Source organism: Ambystoma mexicanum, chromosome 6q, assembly GCF_040938575.1.
Source record: "Ambystoma mexicanum isolate Mex_15411 chromosome 6q, UKY_AmexF1_1, whole genome shotgun sequence".
Lineage (NCBI taxonomy): Eukaryota > Metazoa > Chordata > Amphibia > Caudata > Ambystomatidae > Ambystoma > Ambystoma mexicanum.
The window spans coordinates 275,661,540-275,680,930 of NC_090937.1; the positions used below are offsets into that span (position 1 = coordinate 275,661,540).

A 19,391-nucleotide genomic window follows, 5' to 3' on the forward strand; every position below is an offset into this window, starting at 1 on the left:
AACAGTTCCTTGGGATATTTCCCAGCTCTCAGAGTTTGGTTATGTGTCACCGCTTTCTAAAGTTCAGATGAGCAATCTCAGTTTCTCAGTTAACAAAGGCTTCCTTTATTCAATCACTGTGTGGCTTTTCCTTAGGTGGGTGTATTCGGTCTAAGCGCAGTTGTGGGACCACACGGTCCACCCATCACAGGTCACGTAACTGACACACCTTACTTGGTTCCGTATCATAGGTTTCTTGCCACAGTTTCAGCTTCACAATAACTCTCGACTCAGTAACCTTTTAACTGCCTGTGAAGCTTTATTACCATAGATTGCTTTAACATTCACTTTTCCAGTAGCTTTCACTTGCAAAACCAACAGACTTCCCAGTACACTCTTCTGCTAGGAAACCTATTCTTTTGCATACTGGCTTTGCTATTATTTTAGTTCTCCTGCTTAATTATTCTTGGCCCTTGGCAATACTCAATTCTTGAACTCTTTACAATGTTAGATATTTGAATATTAGAATTGCTGGCTTATTTGACTCTTGACAAATGCTTGCTTTTCATTCACTTTTTCCTTATATTCAATTCAGAACCAAATGCCTTTGGCCTCACAACCGCTCACCCGCCGTGTCCAGGGCCCCCTCTTCACCCAGGCAAACTAACCGGCTTTCTTACGGTCAGATTTCTTCTTTTAGCGGCTTTCCACAGATTCATCTCCATTCACCGTCAGCTCGTGCTGGTTCCCTCTGGCGCCTGGCACTGGCATTCTCCACAGCTTCATCCCTTAACTGCTGCCTACTCTGGAAGTCCGGTCGGCTGCATTCAGCAGTCCGGCATCAGTGAGCGATCGGGAGGTTCTCCAATGCTACCCGGTGCCATCGCTCTGTGCCGCACTGCTTTCTCTGCTCTGTCTCAGACTGCAAACGAGTCCCTCTCATTCACAGGACCGGATCGCACTCCATAAACCTCCCAGCATTTCGGGAAGGTGCCTTTTCGCTGCCCCAGCTTCTGCCCTGGAACTCTCCATCGCGCTTGCCGTGCTTCCCCATGATACCTCTCAGCTGCGCCTGTACAAAATGTTTCTGGCTCCATGAGCCCAACAACAAGAGTGCTCATGCTTCTTCCAGTATTTCTTCTGTTTCAATGGTGGCCTCCTTGTCTCAGTACCTAAATGGTGTATGTTGAGAGAAGGCTGTCTAGAAAAATAGAGAAGGGATTGATAATACCCTACAAAGACCTGGGGAATAGTAGGCTCATTTGAAAAGGGAAATGGAGGATACCATGACTCATCCAAGGGTGCCTCATCCTCACTCCCAAAGTCTCCTCCACCCAGGTGATCTTCTCTTGCATATCCACACCCAGGTTCAGGATTGAAAGAGACAGCCTCCTCCCAGGTGTCCAAGGAAAGGCTATGTTGGGGAAAGAAGTGAGGACGCCCTCGGATTCCGCACAGTGTGTGCATGTGTGTGCGCGTATCTGTGTGTTTGTGTGCGCGCAGGTGTGTGCGCGTGCAGGTGTGTGTGAACAGGTGTGTGCGATAATTAGTTTTATATTTGATATACAAGTAAACACTCAAAGATATTTTTAAAATTGAGCAAATGCCATGCATGCATGACAGGGCCTGTGGACAAGGTTAAAGTTAGAAATCTGAATTTTGATTTCATATACTTGTGTTTTAATTTAGAACCACCATTGATTACAGAACCTCACAGGCAATGGACCCCGGACAAATGGATCTATGGTGGCATGAGGATCGTCCACACCCACAGCCAACACACAACTGTTGCAGAGATGCGTGTAGCTGGTTCAGCACGAACCAGTGGTTCTGGAGGGTCTTCAAGAATCACTGTGAATGGTTTGGGGGCACTGATGGATGAGAATTGTTTTGGCAGTGATGCAAGAGGTGACATGGCGGCTTGGACGCTACTGCGGACGTGCTATGAATATTGTGACGATCCATCAATGGGCCAAGCCAATTGGGGTTGTGCAAATGCAGTGACAACTGGCCATCTAACCACGAGCCCCAGGAATCGTGTGGGTGATGACGCCCATTGTTTCAGCAGCGCAAGGGGCCTAGCAGTGGGGGCAGCGCATTCAACAGTACACCAACAGTGAAAAGTTACCAGGGCAGCCTTGTTTTTGAACTGGGTCGTGATGCTCGGCACCCGCTGTTACTGATAGTGCTGGAGGACATTACAGGGGCTTTGAACATTCAAACTTCTATTGCCATTGTTGGAACAGGAACCCACGTATTGCTGGCACCTTCATGCACAGCTACGGTTGGTTCGGGGTTGAAATGTTGCTTTAAAAGCATTCAACACTCTCAGCACAGACTGGAGCTGAAGCAGGGGTGTCTTGATGTGAATTTTGTCCCTTCCAAAAGACAAAAACCCATGCCTGATGTATATTGCTCCTGCTGCAAGACAACCCTGGTGTAGAGGGACCCATCTGTGTCTAAAGAAGAACAAAAATCCCCCAAAGGGGGAGGTCCGTGGTGTCGCAACCATGGCTTATGATTGTGTACCCGATCGTCAGGGGGTGGGATCAGACAACTGTGTCCAACACGGGGCTGGCGCTGTTCAAGGGGCGATTGTCATTAGCGATGACTAGAATGTTGAAACACCTGATCCAGTAGCAACTATGGGACAAGTTGTAACGGGTACTAGTTCTGAAGAAACTAATGTTGCTCCTGGCAAGACCAGATTATAGAACGTGTTAATTCCCCACTGGACCTGTCCAACAATGCATCTAGACATCTAGAGTCTAATCAGCAGCATGAGCCTGCTCAGCTACAGTATGAAGACATTAGCACGGGGAAGGATGCGGGTGAGGGGGATGCAGGGTCATGTGTTAGACCTGTTGATCAAGTTGGGGCGTTGGATGACTTGGATGCAGGGGCATGTACTGAGGCTGTTAAGCCTATCAGGGTGTTGGATGTCATGGATGAGGGGTCGGGGAATGCAGATTCATGCGTTAGGCCTGTTGATCATATTGGGGCGTTGGCTGCCTTAGTCGCAGAGCTGGATGTGGGGGCATGTGTTAGGACTGTTGATCATATTGGGGCATTGGATGCCATAAATGCGGGTGGATGCGGGGACATATGCTGGAGCTGTTGATCATAGTGGGTCATTGGATGCAATAGACCAGGGGCTGGGTGTGCTGGGTGATGAGGGCACGGGGTCGTGTGTTGGGTCTGAATCATATTGGGAAGTTGGATGCCACGAGTCTGGGGCTGGAGGCACTGGATGACGATGAGCTAGAATCCATTGCTAATATGTCCACACAGGAGCTTGTCAGTATAGCACATACTATGTACAATATACCCCTTGAAGAATTCCAGGGCCTCTGTGTGAATATGGAAAATGCTGACAATTTGGTAAGCAAGGGCGATGGTATGCAGCCCAACATGTTTCATGTGTCCCAGGACGCTACTGATGATGATGATCAAAATAGTGGGGTTGTTAATGTTATAGTTGTAAATGAAACAGCTGCATGCATTATTCAGGGTGTAAATGATGTGGGCGAGCGGTGTAATAATAGCCCTACGGGCTCCGTTGACATTCAAGATGGGGGTGTCATTAATATTGTCAGCATTGTTGCTGTCGCAGACACTCACAACAACGGTGTAAATTATCCGGGGGAGGATTGTAGTAATAGACTGACTCCATTAACATTCAAAAGGACCTCAGCACTATCAGCATTATCATAGGTGCCACTGCATGCACATGTGGTTATACACCACTTAATTAAAAAAAGACCCACTAGAGTGTGCAAGAGCAGAAGAAAATAGGCAGACACACCCACTTTAAAACAAAGTTATAATAAAATGTAAGCCTTGCTGAAAAGTCTGAAGCCATACTGTAAGAAGGCAATTGTGCAAGTTGCCATCAGGGCTACTTTTAAAAATGTGATAGGGTGGTGTTTACACTAATAAAACAACTGCCTGCTGATACAATGTCCTCTGTGAATGGGGGCCTCGGGGCATCCATGGATATGATATGGCATTTATAAAGAGCCTATACACAAATGTTTCAAGGCGTGACGAGGCAAGGGAGGGGGCACAGAGGGAAGACAAAGACAACAATCTTAGTAGGCCAGGTGACATTGGGTCACGCAAGTGCAGGAGGATGGGGGAAAGGAAAATGTGCCGGGGGGGATTGGATGGAGGAAGGGGCAGTGCAATACATCGGATCAACAGTAACATACATAAAATAATAAGAACAAAAGGTAAAAAAGTGCAGCCAGCTAGTGGCAAATGAAGGGGTAAGTGCAGACATCAAGTTTCAAGAGCTGGTAGGTGACTGTAGGGATACAGAAACAGCCCCCAAGTGCAGGTGTTGCCCGGGAGGCAGTGCAGGTGTGCAACTGACAGGGGACGAGACCTGGGCCAGAGATCAGAGAGTAGTCAGGTGACCAGTGCAGTTTCAGTCAGGAGTTCAGCAGGAGCGAGGAGAGAAAGCAGAAGTAAAGAGGAAGGTCTTGAGGTGCTTTCGGAACTGGAGATGGTGCTGCTCAAGTTTCAGAGAGGCAGGGAGGCTGTCCCTAATGGAGGTCCCAGCAGAAGATAGAGATCTACCACCAAATCGTTGCTTGCAGAAGCGACTGACCATGAGGGAGGTGGAGGCGGATAAGCGAAGAGCCAAAGGGGGAAGATATTTAGAAAGAGAGTACAGCTGCAGCGATAGAACTGCTGCAAATGATATATGATATACGAATCATTTATAACATGCCTGTACACAAGTGTTTCTAGGCGTGAAAAGACAAGGTAGGGAGACTTAGGGGGACGAGACAAACAATCTTACTAGCCCTTGCGTCATTCAAATTGTGCAAGTGCAGGGGGGAGGTAGAGGAGAAGTGTCAAGGGGAGGGAAGGGGGACGTGGGGTCACGGCAGCACTTGCTCTGACTATGTGCAGCCCAGGGAGCCAGCTCAGAGTTGTGCAAAGAGGAGGGCCACTGTAGGGTAAAAGATACAGCCTCTAAGTGTGCAGATGCCCAGATGCTTGCAGGTTGTGGAGGAGCCTGGTGGCCATTGGGTTCAGAGGGTAACCAGGCGACCAGTCAGTGCAGCAGACAGTGGGTCAGCAAGGGAGAGAAAGAGAAAGCAGAAGCAAAAAGGAAGGTCTTGAGCTGCTTACAGAACCTCAGGTAATCATGCTTGAGTTTGAGAGGGGCAGGAAGGCCATTCCAGAGAGGCCCCTGCAGAGGAGAGAGATCCATCTCCCACACTCTGCCTGAAGAAGTGTCTGAGGATCATAGAGGTCGAGGTAGCTGAGAGAAGGAAGATGTTTATGAGGAGAGAGTTGGAGGTAGTGCCTAACACGTTCGCTCTTATCGCTCCTGCCCAGTTTGAAAACCACAGTACAGCGCTTAGCCAGCAGACCTCGAATGTACCTACAGCAATAGACGGCCATAGTACAGATGGACCCCTGTCAATACCCAACACTAAAATATTGTAATGAACAGATATACCCTGGGCAACCAGAGGCTTATGACTAGTCCCTAGTGAACCCCCGAAAACCATAGACGTTATAGACAGGGTGATTGTCCACAGCGGGGGTGGGTATCCAAATCTGAGGATTCCTAAAGACGAGAAGCGAAACTTAAAATGGTGCAGGTCTTGAGCCCTGGGCCGCCAGTTCTTTAAAATCCTGAAAAAGGCCAGGCTGGTTATATCAAGGCACGAACGACCTAGCAAACCACAACCCCAAACCCCACAGACCCCAGAAGCTCCTGTGTATTTGACACGGGTGAGGACCTATCAAAGGGCTTACCAAACATTTGTCGCTGTGGAGCATTATGAGGAGTTCAGATTCATGAATTCGGACCAATTGCGATCCCTGGGCCATGGGCTAACTGTCATAACAGTGGCTGTGGAAATACTGGTAAATCAGATACTGGAAAATGCCGGGCCCAATGATTTTGTCCAGATAAGAATGGAGGCTGATGGTTTAAACAGACCCTTGTTTACAAGACGATCCCCCTGGGGTATTTTCTGCACTTTGTAGGAGCCTCTGCATATTCTCTAGATCTTGCAAAGTAAGACCGAGATAATGTGTCTTGCGCCACTAATAACTGTGGCACTAGTCAGATCGCGCTCCGGAGGTACTTATAAGCCTTTACACAAAGTTCTACCCAGCCACATTATAAAATCCAAAGACAGATGGTTGTTAAATTTCGATCACAGGCCTTAAGTCTCTGCCTCGCGTCTAGTCTCATAGGTTTAAAGGGATGGTTCGCCCAAAATGTTTTATTTCAAAAATAGATAGGCAATATTAAACAAAAACGATTGGCATATTTTTCCCAAGTCCCTATGTAAAATTTTGAGCAATTCAAGCTCAAAATTTGCAAAAGCAAGCACATGGGCGCATCCATTTTGTGAAATGGATGCCCGCCTGTGCTGGCTTTTGCGGCACTAATGAAGGAAAAGCCAGCCAGCTGTAGTAAACAAAAGCTACCACTGGGTGGCTTTTCCTTCATTGGTGCCGGGACTCGGAGGACGCGGACCGAAGACTACAGGCAGAAAAGCTGCAGCTGCATCTCGGTAAGTGCTATTTTTTTTTTTTTAAATAAGCACTAGCTGCAGGTTTTTTCTAAGTTTTCCGGGCTGGAGGAGCCCGGAAAACTTATAAATAAAACCGCAGCTTTAAAAACGTTGTATTTCTGTTTACGGTAGCTTTTGAAGCGACCGCAATCATAAATACAACGTTATTGTGTTAGAAAGAAAAACCACAGCGTTTTCAAAGTTTCTCAGGCTCCTCCGGCTCAGAAAACGTAGAAAAAAACCGCAGGTAGTGTTTATTTTTATTAAAAAAATAACACTTACCGAGATGCAGCTGCAACTGCAGCTTTTCTGCCTGTAGTCTCCAGTCCTCGTCCTACGCGTACAGCACCAATGAAGGAAAAGCCACCCAGTGGTAACTTTTGTTTACAACAGCTGGCTGGCTTTTCCTTCATTAGTGCCGCAAAAGCCAAAGCAAGCACAGCAGCGGGCATCCATTTCACAAAATGGATGCCCCCATGTGCTTTCTTTGAGCTTGATTTGCTCAAAATTTACATAGGGACTTGGAGAAAAAAAAAATTGCCAATCGATTTTTTTTTAATATTGCCTATCTATTTTTGAAATAAATTTTTTTGGGCGAACCATCCCTTTAATTAAGCCACAGAGCATAACAGATGCTGATATACGTGTGAAAGCTTTGCAAGTCCATGAAAAGCTGGGTATTTTGACCGACACCCCTGTAGTATTTGGACAGTTGTCTTTCTTTGTGGAATATTTTAATAGAAACATCAAAATACTCTACTTTAACGGTGTATGGTGGTATTTCCCAGTTGTGGATAAAACAACCACAAACAGTTTGTATGTTTTACACCACAATGACCATATCCATGGTATAACCAATCTAAAAGGTTTCCTGGCGGGTAAAGACCTCTGTCAACACTGCCACCACATTTCCAAAAACAGACAGTTGTCAGTATCACTGTTGCTTGTGTTTAAGTGAAGAGTGCCAAACGCTTAAGGAGAAACCTGCAAAATATCTCCAGTGCCACACGTTTGCGAGGTCAAGGGCATGTCTAGAGAGATGCATTCAGAAAGCAGCATTGGGGACAGTTGTGTACGAACCGTGCATGGACTGCCCTACGAGCTGGAAATTTCACCCAAGATTCACAAGTGATAATCTGTCGGCAGTGCAAAGTTACTGTGGTCAAAAATGATGAACACCTGTGTTATTTGACGGCCAGTGGACCTCACAGTAAAACCGAGGACTACATTGTGTATGACATGGAGGCCCCCCAAGAGAATGTAACCCACCAGCTTAACTAAATGTATGTCCGGCATCCAACAGGTGACAGCTGTTAGCAATTTTCAGAAGACTTGTGTGTGGCTGCTTTTGCTAGCACATTTGTCACAGGCAGATTCATGGCTACACCTTTTTAGCTCACAATGCCCAATGCTATGATGGGTACTATATACTGTGCCAGTTGGTTTGGGAAAAAAATCAAGTGAAACTTATCAACCAGGGTGCTAAGCTTATGGTGGTCTTTGTGGCACCTCCACAGATATGATTTATTAACTCTTTGAACTTGTTATCCATGAAACTCAGCAAGCTTCCAAAAGCTTTTAGTTTCCCCGGTTCAAAGGGCTTTTTTCCCCGCATCTTTTCAACAGTGGCTAACCAAAACTACATAGGTCCGATCCCACCCTCGAATCAATATAGTGTTCAATGCAGGACGCCTAGCGAGAAAGACCAGTTGATGGCATGGCACAGTGCGAATGGACAGGTCGTGTTTTGACTTTCGCCACAAGTTACAGGCCTACTTTCAAAGATATGTCAACATTTTAAGACAGGCTTGTAATTTTGCTCACGGAAACACATGTACTGGGTGGCATACACATGTCATACGTCAACACCTTAAAAAGTATCATGCTGGCTAGTTGTTGCATGCAGATCTAAAAACTCAAACAATCACACTGCTGCCCCAGGATTCATACCATGGGCGGCAGAAAAGTTATTCCACAGCGTCTATTCTATGGCTCTTATACGTGGCAGAAACTGAAAACATCTTTATACAACAGGCCCTAACTGGTGGGGGTGAGAAACGCTGCGGTCAATATTGGCTGGACGGTTATGGAATTTGACAGCTGCTTTTATACAACTAAATTAATTTGGAAGTCCTTGAGGATAAAGGGGAAATTCCAAAATGATCCTTAATTCAATCAGTGCTACCCAATGGGCGATCTGCATTTAAAAATCTCTGCATGAGGGGAGCGATCATACACATACAAAACAAGTGCATTCAGCGGCTCCTTTTGAGCTGAAATATGATGTGGATGAAATCCTCTCTAAACCATAATCTGAAGCACTCCTGTGCACCAGGCCCCAATGGCCTAACACATGTTGTATTACAAAATAATCCAGATCAATAGTCCCAATTATTGATGATCCTATTTGGAAAGGTATGTGCTTCAGGCATTATCCCACAATCATGGAAGCACTCTATACTAATACCGGTGTTCAAGAAGGGCTGTCGTAAAGAACCTGTTAACTACCATCTAGCGTACATACTGGATGTCATGGACAAGATGCTTGTCTTATTACTCATAAAGCCATTTTAAAAATGGGTTGAAAGTCAACAGATACTCAGGGCATTCCAGACTAGTTTTAGAGGTAGTTCATCGCCAATCCATAACATATTGTTGGTTGACAGATTGAGTAAGAGAATTATGTTTGGGGATGCCTCCCCATTATATATATTGTATGTGGACCTGAAAGCTGCATTTGATATGGTCATATGAGACAAATTGTGGGCCAAATTGCAAGTGCTTGGTGTAGCCCCCTGGTTTGTGGAGGCTATTAGACAACTCCATGAACAAACATACGCTGGACAGGGACGGTGTGGGCACCCTCCCCATTCTTATTTACCATGGGGTCAATCAGCGATGTGTGCTTGCGCCGTTGCTCTTCAACTTATACACGAGTGACTTGCCGGAAACATCTGGCTAAAGTGAATTGTTATCCACCGAAGTGGGGGGCTGTCCTACGCAGACGATATTGCTATTTTTGACCACACATTTGAGGGTCTTCATAGGGCAGCCAATGAACTTCAGGCATATGCTGTGGCCAACTGATTGGCTTTGAATGTCGAAAAGACTAAATGTATGTGTTATGGAAAGGGATGCAAAACTCAGCCTCTTGTATTAGTGGATAGGAACATTGACAGAGTCCTTTCTTACAAATACCTTGGAGTCAAGATGGACATGGAAAACTATGAGAAAACGAAAGTGCAAGAAAGCTATGATCCAAACTATCCTCCTAAGAAAATTGGTTAGCAGTACTGCAGGATACAGCTACAATGGTATTATAAAACTCTATAAGCAGTGTTTCTGTCTGATTGTGATGTATGGACTTGAGATAATGCAATTGGGTAACATTGACTGGCTGAAAAAAGTGGAGGGAATATTTTGGAGGTCAGTATTAGAATTGCCCAACTGCCCAATAGGAATATTGAACTACTACGGTTAGAGTTCGGGCTCTCCTCCCTGATTTTCATGGTCCTGAGACGACATGGTATACTAATGATTAAAGCATTTAAAGATCCCAAGTGTCCTCTACTAAATCTTCAGAATAAGAATATGGACAAAGAAATGGAATGAAGCAGACTTTTTAGATGGGCCAGTCAGTCACGCGTTTTATTTGAAATGATTCAATGGACACCAAATTGGTCAGTGGATTTCTTTTAAACTGAAAGATTAATTTATTGATCAACTGAAAAAATGGGACTGTTTTGCCAACTATTTGCACTTGGAACAGTTAAAAAGATATCCTAATCATAGCTGGCTTTCCTATAAGTATTTGTCCACACAGAATTATCTACTGAAATGTCCAGTGTTGAAAGTTCAGAGATTTTATCTACTCCTTAGATTGGACCACTTTCCTACCCTAACTACTCTGGGGCCTCAAATAGGGAACAGTGAAAGATTACATAAATGCTGTGTATGTCAGAAACCTGGAGTGATGGAGACGGCAATTCATATTCTCACTCCGTGTGAAGGATTGGATAAAACATACCAAAAGCTATTATCTTGGTTCGTCTACTCAAGATACATTTTGGAAATATTGCATTAATTCTTGTAACACATGATGATTGCATTATATAATGTATGGCAATCTGCATGTCTAAAGCTTGATGTGGAAGGACTTTAATAGAATTTTACATAAATGAACAAAATGACATTTTATAGAGTCATATATATGTTTTATAAGATTTCTTTGTGTGAGAATATGAATAGAATTAGATTTTTATACTGTTTAGATGATTAATTGTATGATATGTGAAATAGTTATTTTAACTAAAACACATTTAAATACAAAAAAATAAAAAATAAAAAGAAGGTGGTCATGTGATTCTGTGCATTCTGGAGGACTTCAACATTCATAACCGACTTTTGGAAGAGAAATCCACTGAAGAACCTCTTAGATATGTAACAATGATTCTCCTAAAATGTTACAAACAAAATAGAGGCATCCGAACCATCAATGTGTCGCAGTCAGTGGGAAATGGAACCAAAACTTACCTATAGGGATTTCGTCCCAAGGGTTAGGTGGTGGTGGAGCCTCAGTTGGTGGGGGTACTTGTGGGTCCACAGTCCAGTAAGCCCGGAATCCCTTTCCTTCTGTGTAAGGGTCACTATGGAAACGGATCATCAGCTGCTGCCCACGGGAGGTTATAGCTGGCGGGATCTTAGTTCCACAGAATGGATCTGAACAGAAGGAAAAATACTTTAGACCATTCAATTTTCGAGTGCTTGAATTAGTTAAAGGTGGTGAGTTGCAATTGATTGCTGCAATAAAAAACAAACTAAGACAGTGACCAGAGCTAAAATCCTGCCTCTTTTCGAGTGATAGCATTTCTAAGATTATTTTTAAAAACATCTGTACACTGCATTTCATTGAGGCCCCCATGATGAAGCTCACTTTTATTTTTAGTTTTGGCCATTTGGTGGTGCTAAAGTGGCAATGATAATGGCAAAATGATTGAAGTGGTGTTCAGATTCGAGGGCGATAAGTATGAAGGGGTACCGAAGTTTGTGAGTTTAAAAAAATAATAAATGTGATATGTGTAATCAAGTTAACATTCCAGGTAAAAAACACACAGATAAAAACACATGCATTACTTGACATTGAGACCAATTAGAATATATCATAAGAAAACACTAAAATCACATACTATTAAATCACAAATCTAAAATGTAATCCATCATCCCTTCAAAGTATCAAAAGGAGAAACAAGTTATCTCACCCACAGGGGCCAAATAATCCATATAACAGGACACTCTTGGAACCGGTTTATTAAAAAAAAGTGCACCATGTGTATGTCTCAATCAACAGAAACTTTAGTGCAAATTAATAGGACCTTATTAAGATATGAGCATAACCTCACAAGCACATGAGCCATGAGCGTGTGATTTGGGGATACAAATAACATAATACATTAATTTGCCATCTGATAGAAAAGATGTTTAAATGTTTTAAAACTTTAAAATGCCAATAAATAAGATTTCATGCCCACTCAACAGTCTATCGAAGAATTCTTCAGTAGACCACCATTCAGTGTTGTGCATGAATCTGCCCAGTAACAAATTTCTTTGATTTTCCAGTGCCAGGAAATGAATTAATGAACGCTTTAGAGTTTGAATATCCTTATCAGTGTTACAAAGGCTACATATAGTGGCGATCTCTGGTTGTTGAGTGTATTGATAACAATTCATTACTAGGTAATAAATGGACTCTGAAGCGTAAAAACAAACCTCTCCAATACGTATTCAGAAATGTACCTAAATACTTCGGAACAACTCCTAATGCCTTATCTCCTTTACAAATACTTAAAAACGCATATCTATGTATCTTACCAACGGTATGAATCCAATCAGCTTGGAACAGCAATAATTTAGATAAAAACGGATTTATTTTTAACGCTGTAGAAGACTGTTGACTATTAATTAAAATCATCTTTGCAAAAGAATGAAATCTAGCTAAACGCCCGGCTGATCTGAAAACATATCTTTTGAATCTAAACAAAGTGAAGCATGGGGGCGGGGATCTAGTATCTTGTGATATAATGAGAGGACCTTACAGCAATACCATCCTTTCAATGACACTAGGCCCAGTTCATATGTTAAGGCCGCCATAGTTAGACCAGTTAGTAATTTGCGCACCCTTTTCCAAACCCAACCTTCAATAAGGTTGGAATCAAATTCCCTCACTAGATGAGAAATGTCCATACCATATAGAAGGGTGGGGACTACTTTCTGCAATACTTATGAATTCTATTGATTTGTGATACAAATTGTTCAGCCTTATTTTTCACTTTTCTTAATCACATTTTTGTTAGGGGTTGTGTTTAATTCAAAGCCAAGATGGGTCACATCCGTTACAGGAATTAGAGTGGTTTCTCTTATTTTCTATCTGAATCCATGAGTTTTATTAATATTCGGTTAAAGCAAATCACATTTGTTTTCTTCTTTTTTGTTTAACAAATCATTTGCTATGGCATACGCTGCAGTGGCGGAAATAAAAACTGTAGTCCCAGAGGTGTATTATCCGCTAGGACCTTGTATCTACACATGCCAACCAAGATACAGTCGGGGTTTGAATCCTAGGCCTTGTAAAGGCAGCAGCAGTGAGGCAATCCCCAGGTCAGAAATATTAAGGTTGAACAGACAGGATGCAAGGACACAGCCATGCCGAAGGTCTCTAAAAGGTACACAATTCTTTAGTCAAGCTACTCTGCCCATTCAACCCGACGAGAATTATCTTCATGGAAATACTCGAATATCTGTAGCAAGGGGGCTGGTATCCCCCACTGTCATGCCCCGGTTTCCTGCATGTAGGCATCTGGGTTTGCCTGCCCCCACCTGGAGGCTGCCCTGGCGGCTCTCCCAGTTGCACCCTGTCCACGGGATTTGCCGCACTACATTTCCCATCAAACCCTCTGCTTGCGGTCACGTGACACGTAAAGTGTTCCGCGTCTTCGGGCGACTCAGTTGTTTAGTTCCTGTCAGTCCCTGTAACAGGTGCTCCTAAACTAATTTTTAGTTTTGAGTGTGTGATGCCCTGATATTCTTGTTTACCTGTTTCCTGGACCTGGCTTGCTTTCAAGAATTCTTCTTCTGTCATTGTCCTCACGGTATCCAGATGGCTAATTCCCTCTGTTGTTCCCCCCGGTTACCAAACCTTATTAGCTGTTCAAACGGATTTCTCCTTTTCTTGCCCTTGTTTGTTGTGATGCTTCCGGACCTTGAATCCTGTTTCCCTGGAGGTTAATGCTTAGTATTTCCTAACACTGAACTCCCTTTTTGTAAGCACCTTCCCTGTGATTCCACTGGTTACTCTCTCCAATCATTCCTTGATTCCCTATCCCTCACTGACTCACGTAACCCTTCTTCAATTGGATTTACTATGGACGCTAGCCTGTTCATCACAAAGAACACTTCTCTGCATACATAGGTGACCTCTTGTACGCTCTCCTGATTTCTTGGTCACTTATTGGATTGTTTATTTATACTTTGGAATGCTTTGCTGACTTTCTTTGGGATTGGATCTGAATGGTTTTTTAGTTGCGCCCTCTTGCCGTTCGGGTTAGGTGGATTTGCACAGATGACCTGGATTTGGAACTTCCTCTTCACACTCACCACTTTCCTCATCCCCTCCAACTCCAAGTAGGTTACTGGCCTTCTTCTTAACAGAGCAGGCAAGAGTGGGCAATTGTGGGTGGTGATTGCTGTATTCCGGCATACCTAGCTGCTTTTCTGAACTACTGTATTGTTCTTTGTTCCCCTAGCTCTGTTGCTGCTCCTGCCTTTTCACTCAAGCCCCTGGCCTGTCAGGTGCATTATATTCCTGCATGCTGCGCTCTTGGGGGGGAGGGGGGAAGTCTTTAACATTGTGTTCACGACTTTTCAGAGTGAGGGAATGCCCAAAGCGGGTGTTGTATCTGTATCACTTCAGGTTGTGACACCCACTCCTTCAGCTTAGACCATATTCATTCTTGATTCACTGTATCAAAGGCCTGTGAAAAATCATAGCTACATATAGAGGCAATTAATCTTTACGCCAGGCATTCTCTTGTAGGCAGTTCATGATGTACACTTTTTTGACTGTGCCCTTGCCTTTTCTGAATCCTGTTTGATATCTGCCTGTTGTGAACACCAATTTTACTAGTTCTTTTAACACCATTGATATGAAAATGTTACTATTTTTTTTTATTTAATTTTGATTTATATTTCAGGTGAGCCTGTAATTTTATCAAAAGATATCTTGAGAATTACTTTTGAAGAGTCTTTCTTTCCAGGTTCTTCTAAAAAGGCTTTCCACAGATCAAACTAGGTGAGTGATGCGGGGTACGACGGCCACAAAGAGGTCAATGTTACTATTTGTATCAAGAAGGGCAAATGGCCTGTTCCCAGGACAGGTCCAATCACCCTTCTTATAAATGGGAATAATGGACCGCTTCCAAGAATGCGGCGTATGTTTAGAGGGAAGAATATCCATAAATAACAAGTATAAAGTACTTACACACAGATCTACCTTACTCTTAAAAATATGGTTATTCAAGCCATCAGGGCCGAAGGCCCTCGATTTAGATGATTTTCTAATATATGGCTCAATGTCCTGTAAATTATATTTCAAATGCCAATTGACATCTTTACAAGATGCGGGACATTTTTACTCTGGTAGCTTATATAGTTTTTGAAAATGTAACTCCAATGCAGCATCAGTGACAGGATTACTTTGCACGCTATCCTGGGTAGTTACAAAGCCCAAAAAGTAAGTAAATATTTAGTAAACACCGCCCGCAGCATGCATTCATCATCCTTATGTGTTAAAATGTAACAATATGCTTGTGCCAGTTTTTGTACCTTTGCCTAAGTTTCCTAGCTTTATTTTTATATTCCCCAGAGTGTGAAGCAGAGTGTGTTTGGTGGTCAGGCACTGAACACTTATCTGTGCCTTGTCGGATATTGCAACTGAAATTGTATGAGTAGTATTTTTACTCTTTCTACTGGCTGGATGTTTTGGCAAGGAATCGCCAACTCTTCATCCTCATAGCCACCCACACTAGTGTGAGGCAGTATGTGTTTGGCGTTGTTCGGCGAAATGAGAACACTCTCCCCCCACATATCGCTACTGTCTGATCATCTACGTGGTAGGTGGAATGTAAGTTACTAACTGCAGCTGTACGCTAAACGTTCTACGGCTTTGTCACGATTAACATCTACTGACTGAAGGTAAGCAGTTGCTGTGCTGTGATAATACCTAGAAAGGCTATGACCAAAAGTAAACATTATAATCTACGTAAATCAAAGCCGTGCGCGCAAAAGCGTGGGATATCACCATGAAGATAGTGATACCTCTAATAATGCAAAGAGCGCAAAAATGAATGAAACATCCAAATTCAGCGCGTAACAAGTTTCGGCCAAATTAGTGACTTTTTCAAGCCAGGGACTACGGATCCAGGAAATGTGGCGAACAATGACTCATCTAGAGCGATGGCTGAAATCCATACAATCAAGGCAAATGCTGAATATCTCCTGGTTATTTGCCACCTCAATGGGAGCAATTAATGATAACGCTCTGTTGGACCTCTGAGACCGCCTATGTGTGTCCAATAGAGCAGAGGCAGAGGAAGCTCGAGTAGAGCACTCTAACATGAAATTTGAATCTGATAACATGAGTGTTTGTAATAACATAGGAGCATTGCCATGCTTATCTAGTACACCTTCACTGTTTCCTATGTCGGCACCCATGAGCCACCAATCCTCTGATATCTATTCTCAATTAAGTGATTAATGTTAGTGAGCAAGGTGCTGGATCTAGAGTTAAACATACTAGTAAAGAGAAAGATGATGCTGTTGTGAATAATTTGCTACCATCTATTAGTTTAATGCATTTTGCTTTGAACATTTTAATAAAATTGTGTGATCAAATCTATCTTCAATCTCAAAAAAATAGGGAGATGTTGGAGTTCCTTATCCAACATCATAAGGACCCGATTACCCACAATGTTTATAATGAAGTGAAAGATGCATCTAAGGTTAAAATGTCTGCACAAAAAGAGGGTGATTTGTCTATAGAGAATAAGAAAGAATTTGGTAACTCATAATATAACGGAATCCCCACTCTTGTACCCTACACATAAGCAAACTAGACAACAGGTAAAAAAAAGGGAAACATAAGGCAAAGGGTGCTATATACATATGCATTGAAGATGATGTTCCGGAACAATGTCAGCTATTAAATTCCATTAACTTCGACAGGTGCATTGAAAAGTAATTCCAGATGATTGCGGAAACGTGAAAATCATAGAAGAAAAAGGTTAAAATTGAAAACAGGTACTTTAACCAGTTGGCTGTTACAAGCGCCACTAAATATCTGGTGGAGAATGAAGAAGTAGAAAATCGGTCTGTGCCAGAAACAGATAATATGGAAATTCCCTATATAAGACCTGTGAAAAAAGATGAGATCATAAAACCGGTGACTGATGACGAACATGCTGTAAAAAATGTAGTCGATGAATAGAGTTAAGTAACAGAGTGGTCACAATAAGTGAAAGAAAGGATAAGAGGACAATGCATGCACTCAGAATACTAAAGTCTTGTGACTTTGAATTTATACAACCAATGAAACGTGGATTTCGCACTATAACTAATCCACTGTGTGCTCCCAGCGACAGCATCGCTAATTCGGTCCCAAGAGGAATCTTTGGAATTTCTTGGTTATGAGTTGGATAAAGAGGTTATCGAGTTTAATTCATCTGTACAATGGGATCACTGCTGTACCACTTAAACTAAAGTCTTGTGTAATCCCCATGTTCAAACTGATATTGTTCAGAATTTGTTAGGTCAAGTGGAAAAGTTACAACCATGTGAGTGCATGATTGCATCGAGGAACACGAGAGGTCATGCACATATTCTTAACCCAGGTGCATCTCTCGAGCATTTGATAACATTGTCAATTCTTCTGTTACAAGAGACGTGTTGCTGGGGGATTATGTTGATTCCCACTGTATATTTCAACGTAATGCAAAGAAAGGTAGACCTTACGGTGGTCTGAAAATTGGGGTTAACCATGACTTTTTAGCTAGTGAAATTATAACTAAAGATGTACATGACAATGTGCTAGCAATACAAATAAAGCCTAAAACCTGGTCTGTTGCCCCTAGTATATTAATTATTAATATCTATGACCCGCCTACTAGAAAATGTACAATAGAGATTCAGGATTCTATTGATGCAATAATTACGGAATGGCTCTTAACAGAGGGAAACAATATGATAATCCTAGGTTGTGATTATAATGCACAATGTGGGGTTACTTCGATGACTGCAAGTTTTGCCAATGTTGCAGTAACACATTAAATGGATAAATCCACGAGTAATGTAAGAGGTACTGTGTGGAATAAGGTTCTGATGGAATGGGAATTATGGTCGCTTAATGGAAGAACAAAAAGGGACACCCCTGGAAAGTGCACATGGTGTGGTGGCAGTAAATCTGCCACCTTGGATTATATGATATGATTGTTTATTATATATAGCGCCTATACACAATGTGTTTCAAAGCGCTTAAGCTATATGTGGGAATGTGCAAGTGCTTGAATATATAAGTGATTTTGAAGTGATAAAGTTGCCATATTGCGACCACTCTCTTATCTATGCTATATTGAATATATTTCACCTAAGTACCAACGAAAGGGGTCCACAAATATTAAGGTTAACACTGGACATAAAGTAAAATGGAATATATCTAAAATTAAGATAATGACTATAAGAATTCGGCAATTGATTCAAACACGGGAATTTGATATTAGGGTCATGAAGTGTGACGAGATTGAAAAACTGATTAGGAAAACCACAACAGAAGTAGCATCAGTTTGTTGTACCGCTATCGTTGCTACTGGGAAAAAGCTGAACACATCTTATGATGGGGAGTTGCTGGTGGCTAAGTGTAACCACTGAATGGAACTTCTCAAACTAAGAAAGCAGAGTCTCCCCGTGAATGATTTTATTTGAAGAAAGAAAATATTGAACAAATACAGGGGCTGGCACAAGCGCAGAAAAGTTAAGAAAGTAAATACAAAGTGGCAAAAGATGATAGGTATTTTGCAAAAAGGCGATACTGGGTCGGTGTGGAAAATGCTTAATAAAGTTAGAAGTAACTCCACCTCACAACTTTTAAATTTGATAGGTGAGGACAAATGGTAGAATATCTGACGAATATCATGTATGAAGATCTACCAGTGGTTAATGCAAGTGATAACGCAAAAGAATGTCCACTGATGTTCTATAGGAATAATATTTATGAGATAATTGGTAAACTGAAAAACTAAAGAGCCCCTGGCCCGAACGGGCTTGCCTCAATGGTCACCAAACATGACCCTTATAGTTGGTCACAGATAATTTACATTCTATGAAAAAATGTATGAAAATAAAAAAATATTCCATCTAGTGGGCCACCTCAATCTTAATATTTGTATTTAAGGCCGGAATGAGAACGGCGCCTGATTATTCTCTCTCCTGGATACAACCAGAAAAGTATTCTCTGCTAAAGTGTTGGACCATTTGCAGTGCTGGTCTAATGAAAACCAGTTATTGAACCCTTTTCAGTCTGGATTTAGATCTGGTTCCAGCACTATGTATAATATCCGCCTCATTGACGCCATCACTTCCAGAGCTAGATTGAGACCTAATCCATCAGTCTAATATTACATTCATCGATTTTAGCTCTGCTTTTGATAGTGTCTGCAGTAAGAGGCTACGGGAGTTACTGTCAGATATGAAGTGTCGAAAGTGGTTATTAGAGATATTAATAAAGCTCCACTCTAATACTGTGCAAGTATGTCTGGACAA

General features: G+C 42.4%; 1 protein-coding gene across 1 annotated transcript in view; it reads right to left on the reverse strand.

Annotated features, from left to right (window-relative positions):
• LOC138515204 (ovochymase-2-like) overlaps window positions 1-19,391 on the reverse strand; it is a 438,094-nt gene that overhangs the window by 265,969 nt on the left and 152,734 nt on the right. Inside the window, exon 9 of the mRNA XM_069630166.1 lies at window positions 11,061-11,246. Coding sequence (XP_069486267.1) covers window positions 11,061-11,246 — 186 coding nt within the window. The remainder of the gene's footprint in view (window positions 1-11,060; window positions 11,247-19,391) is intronic.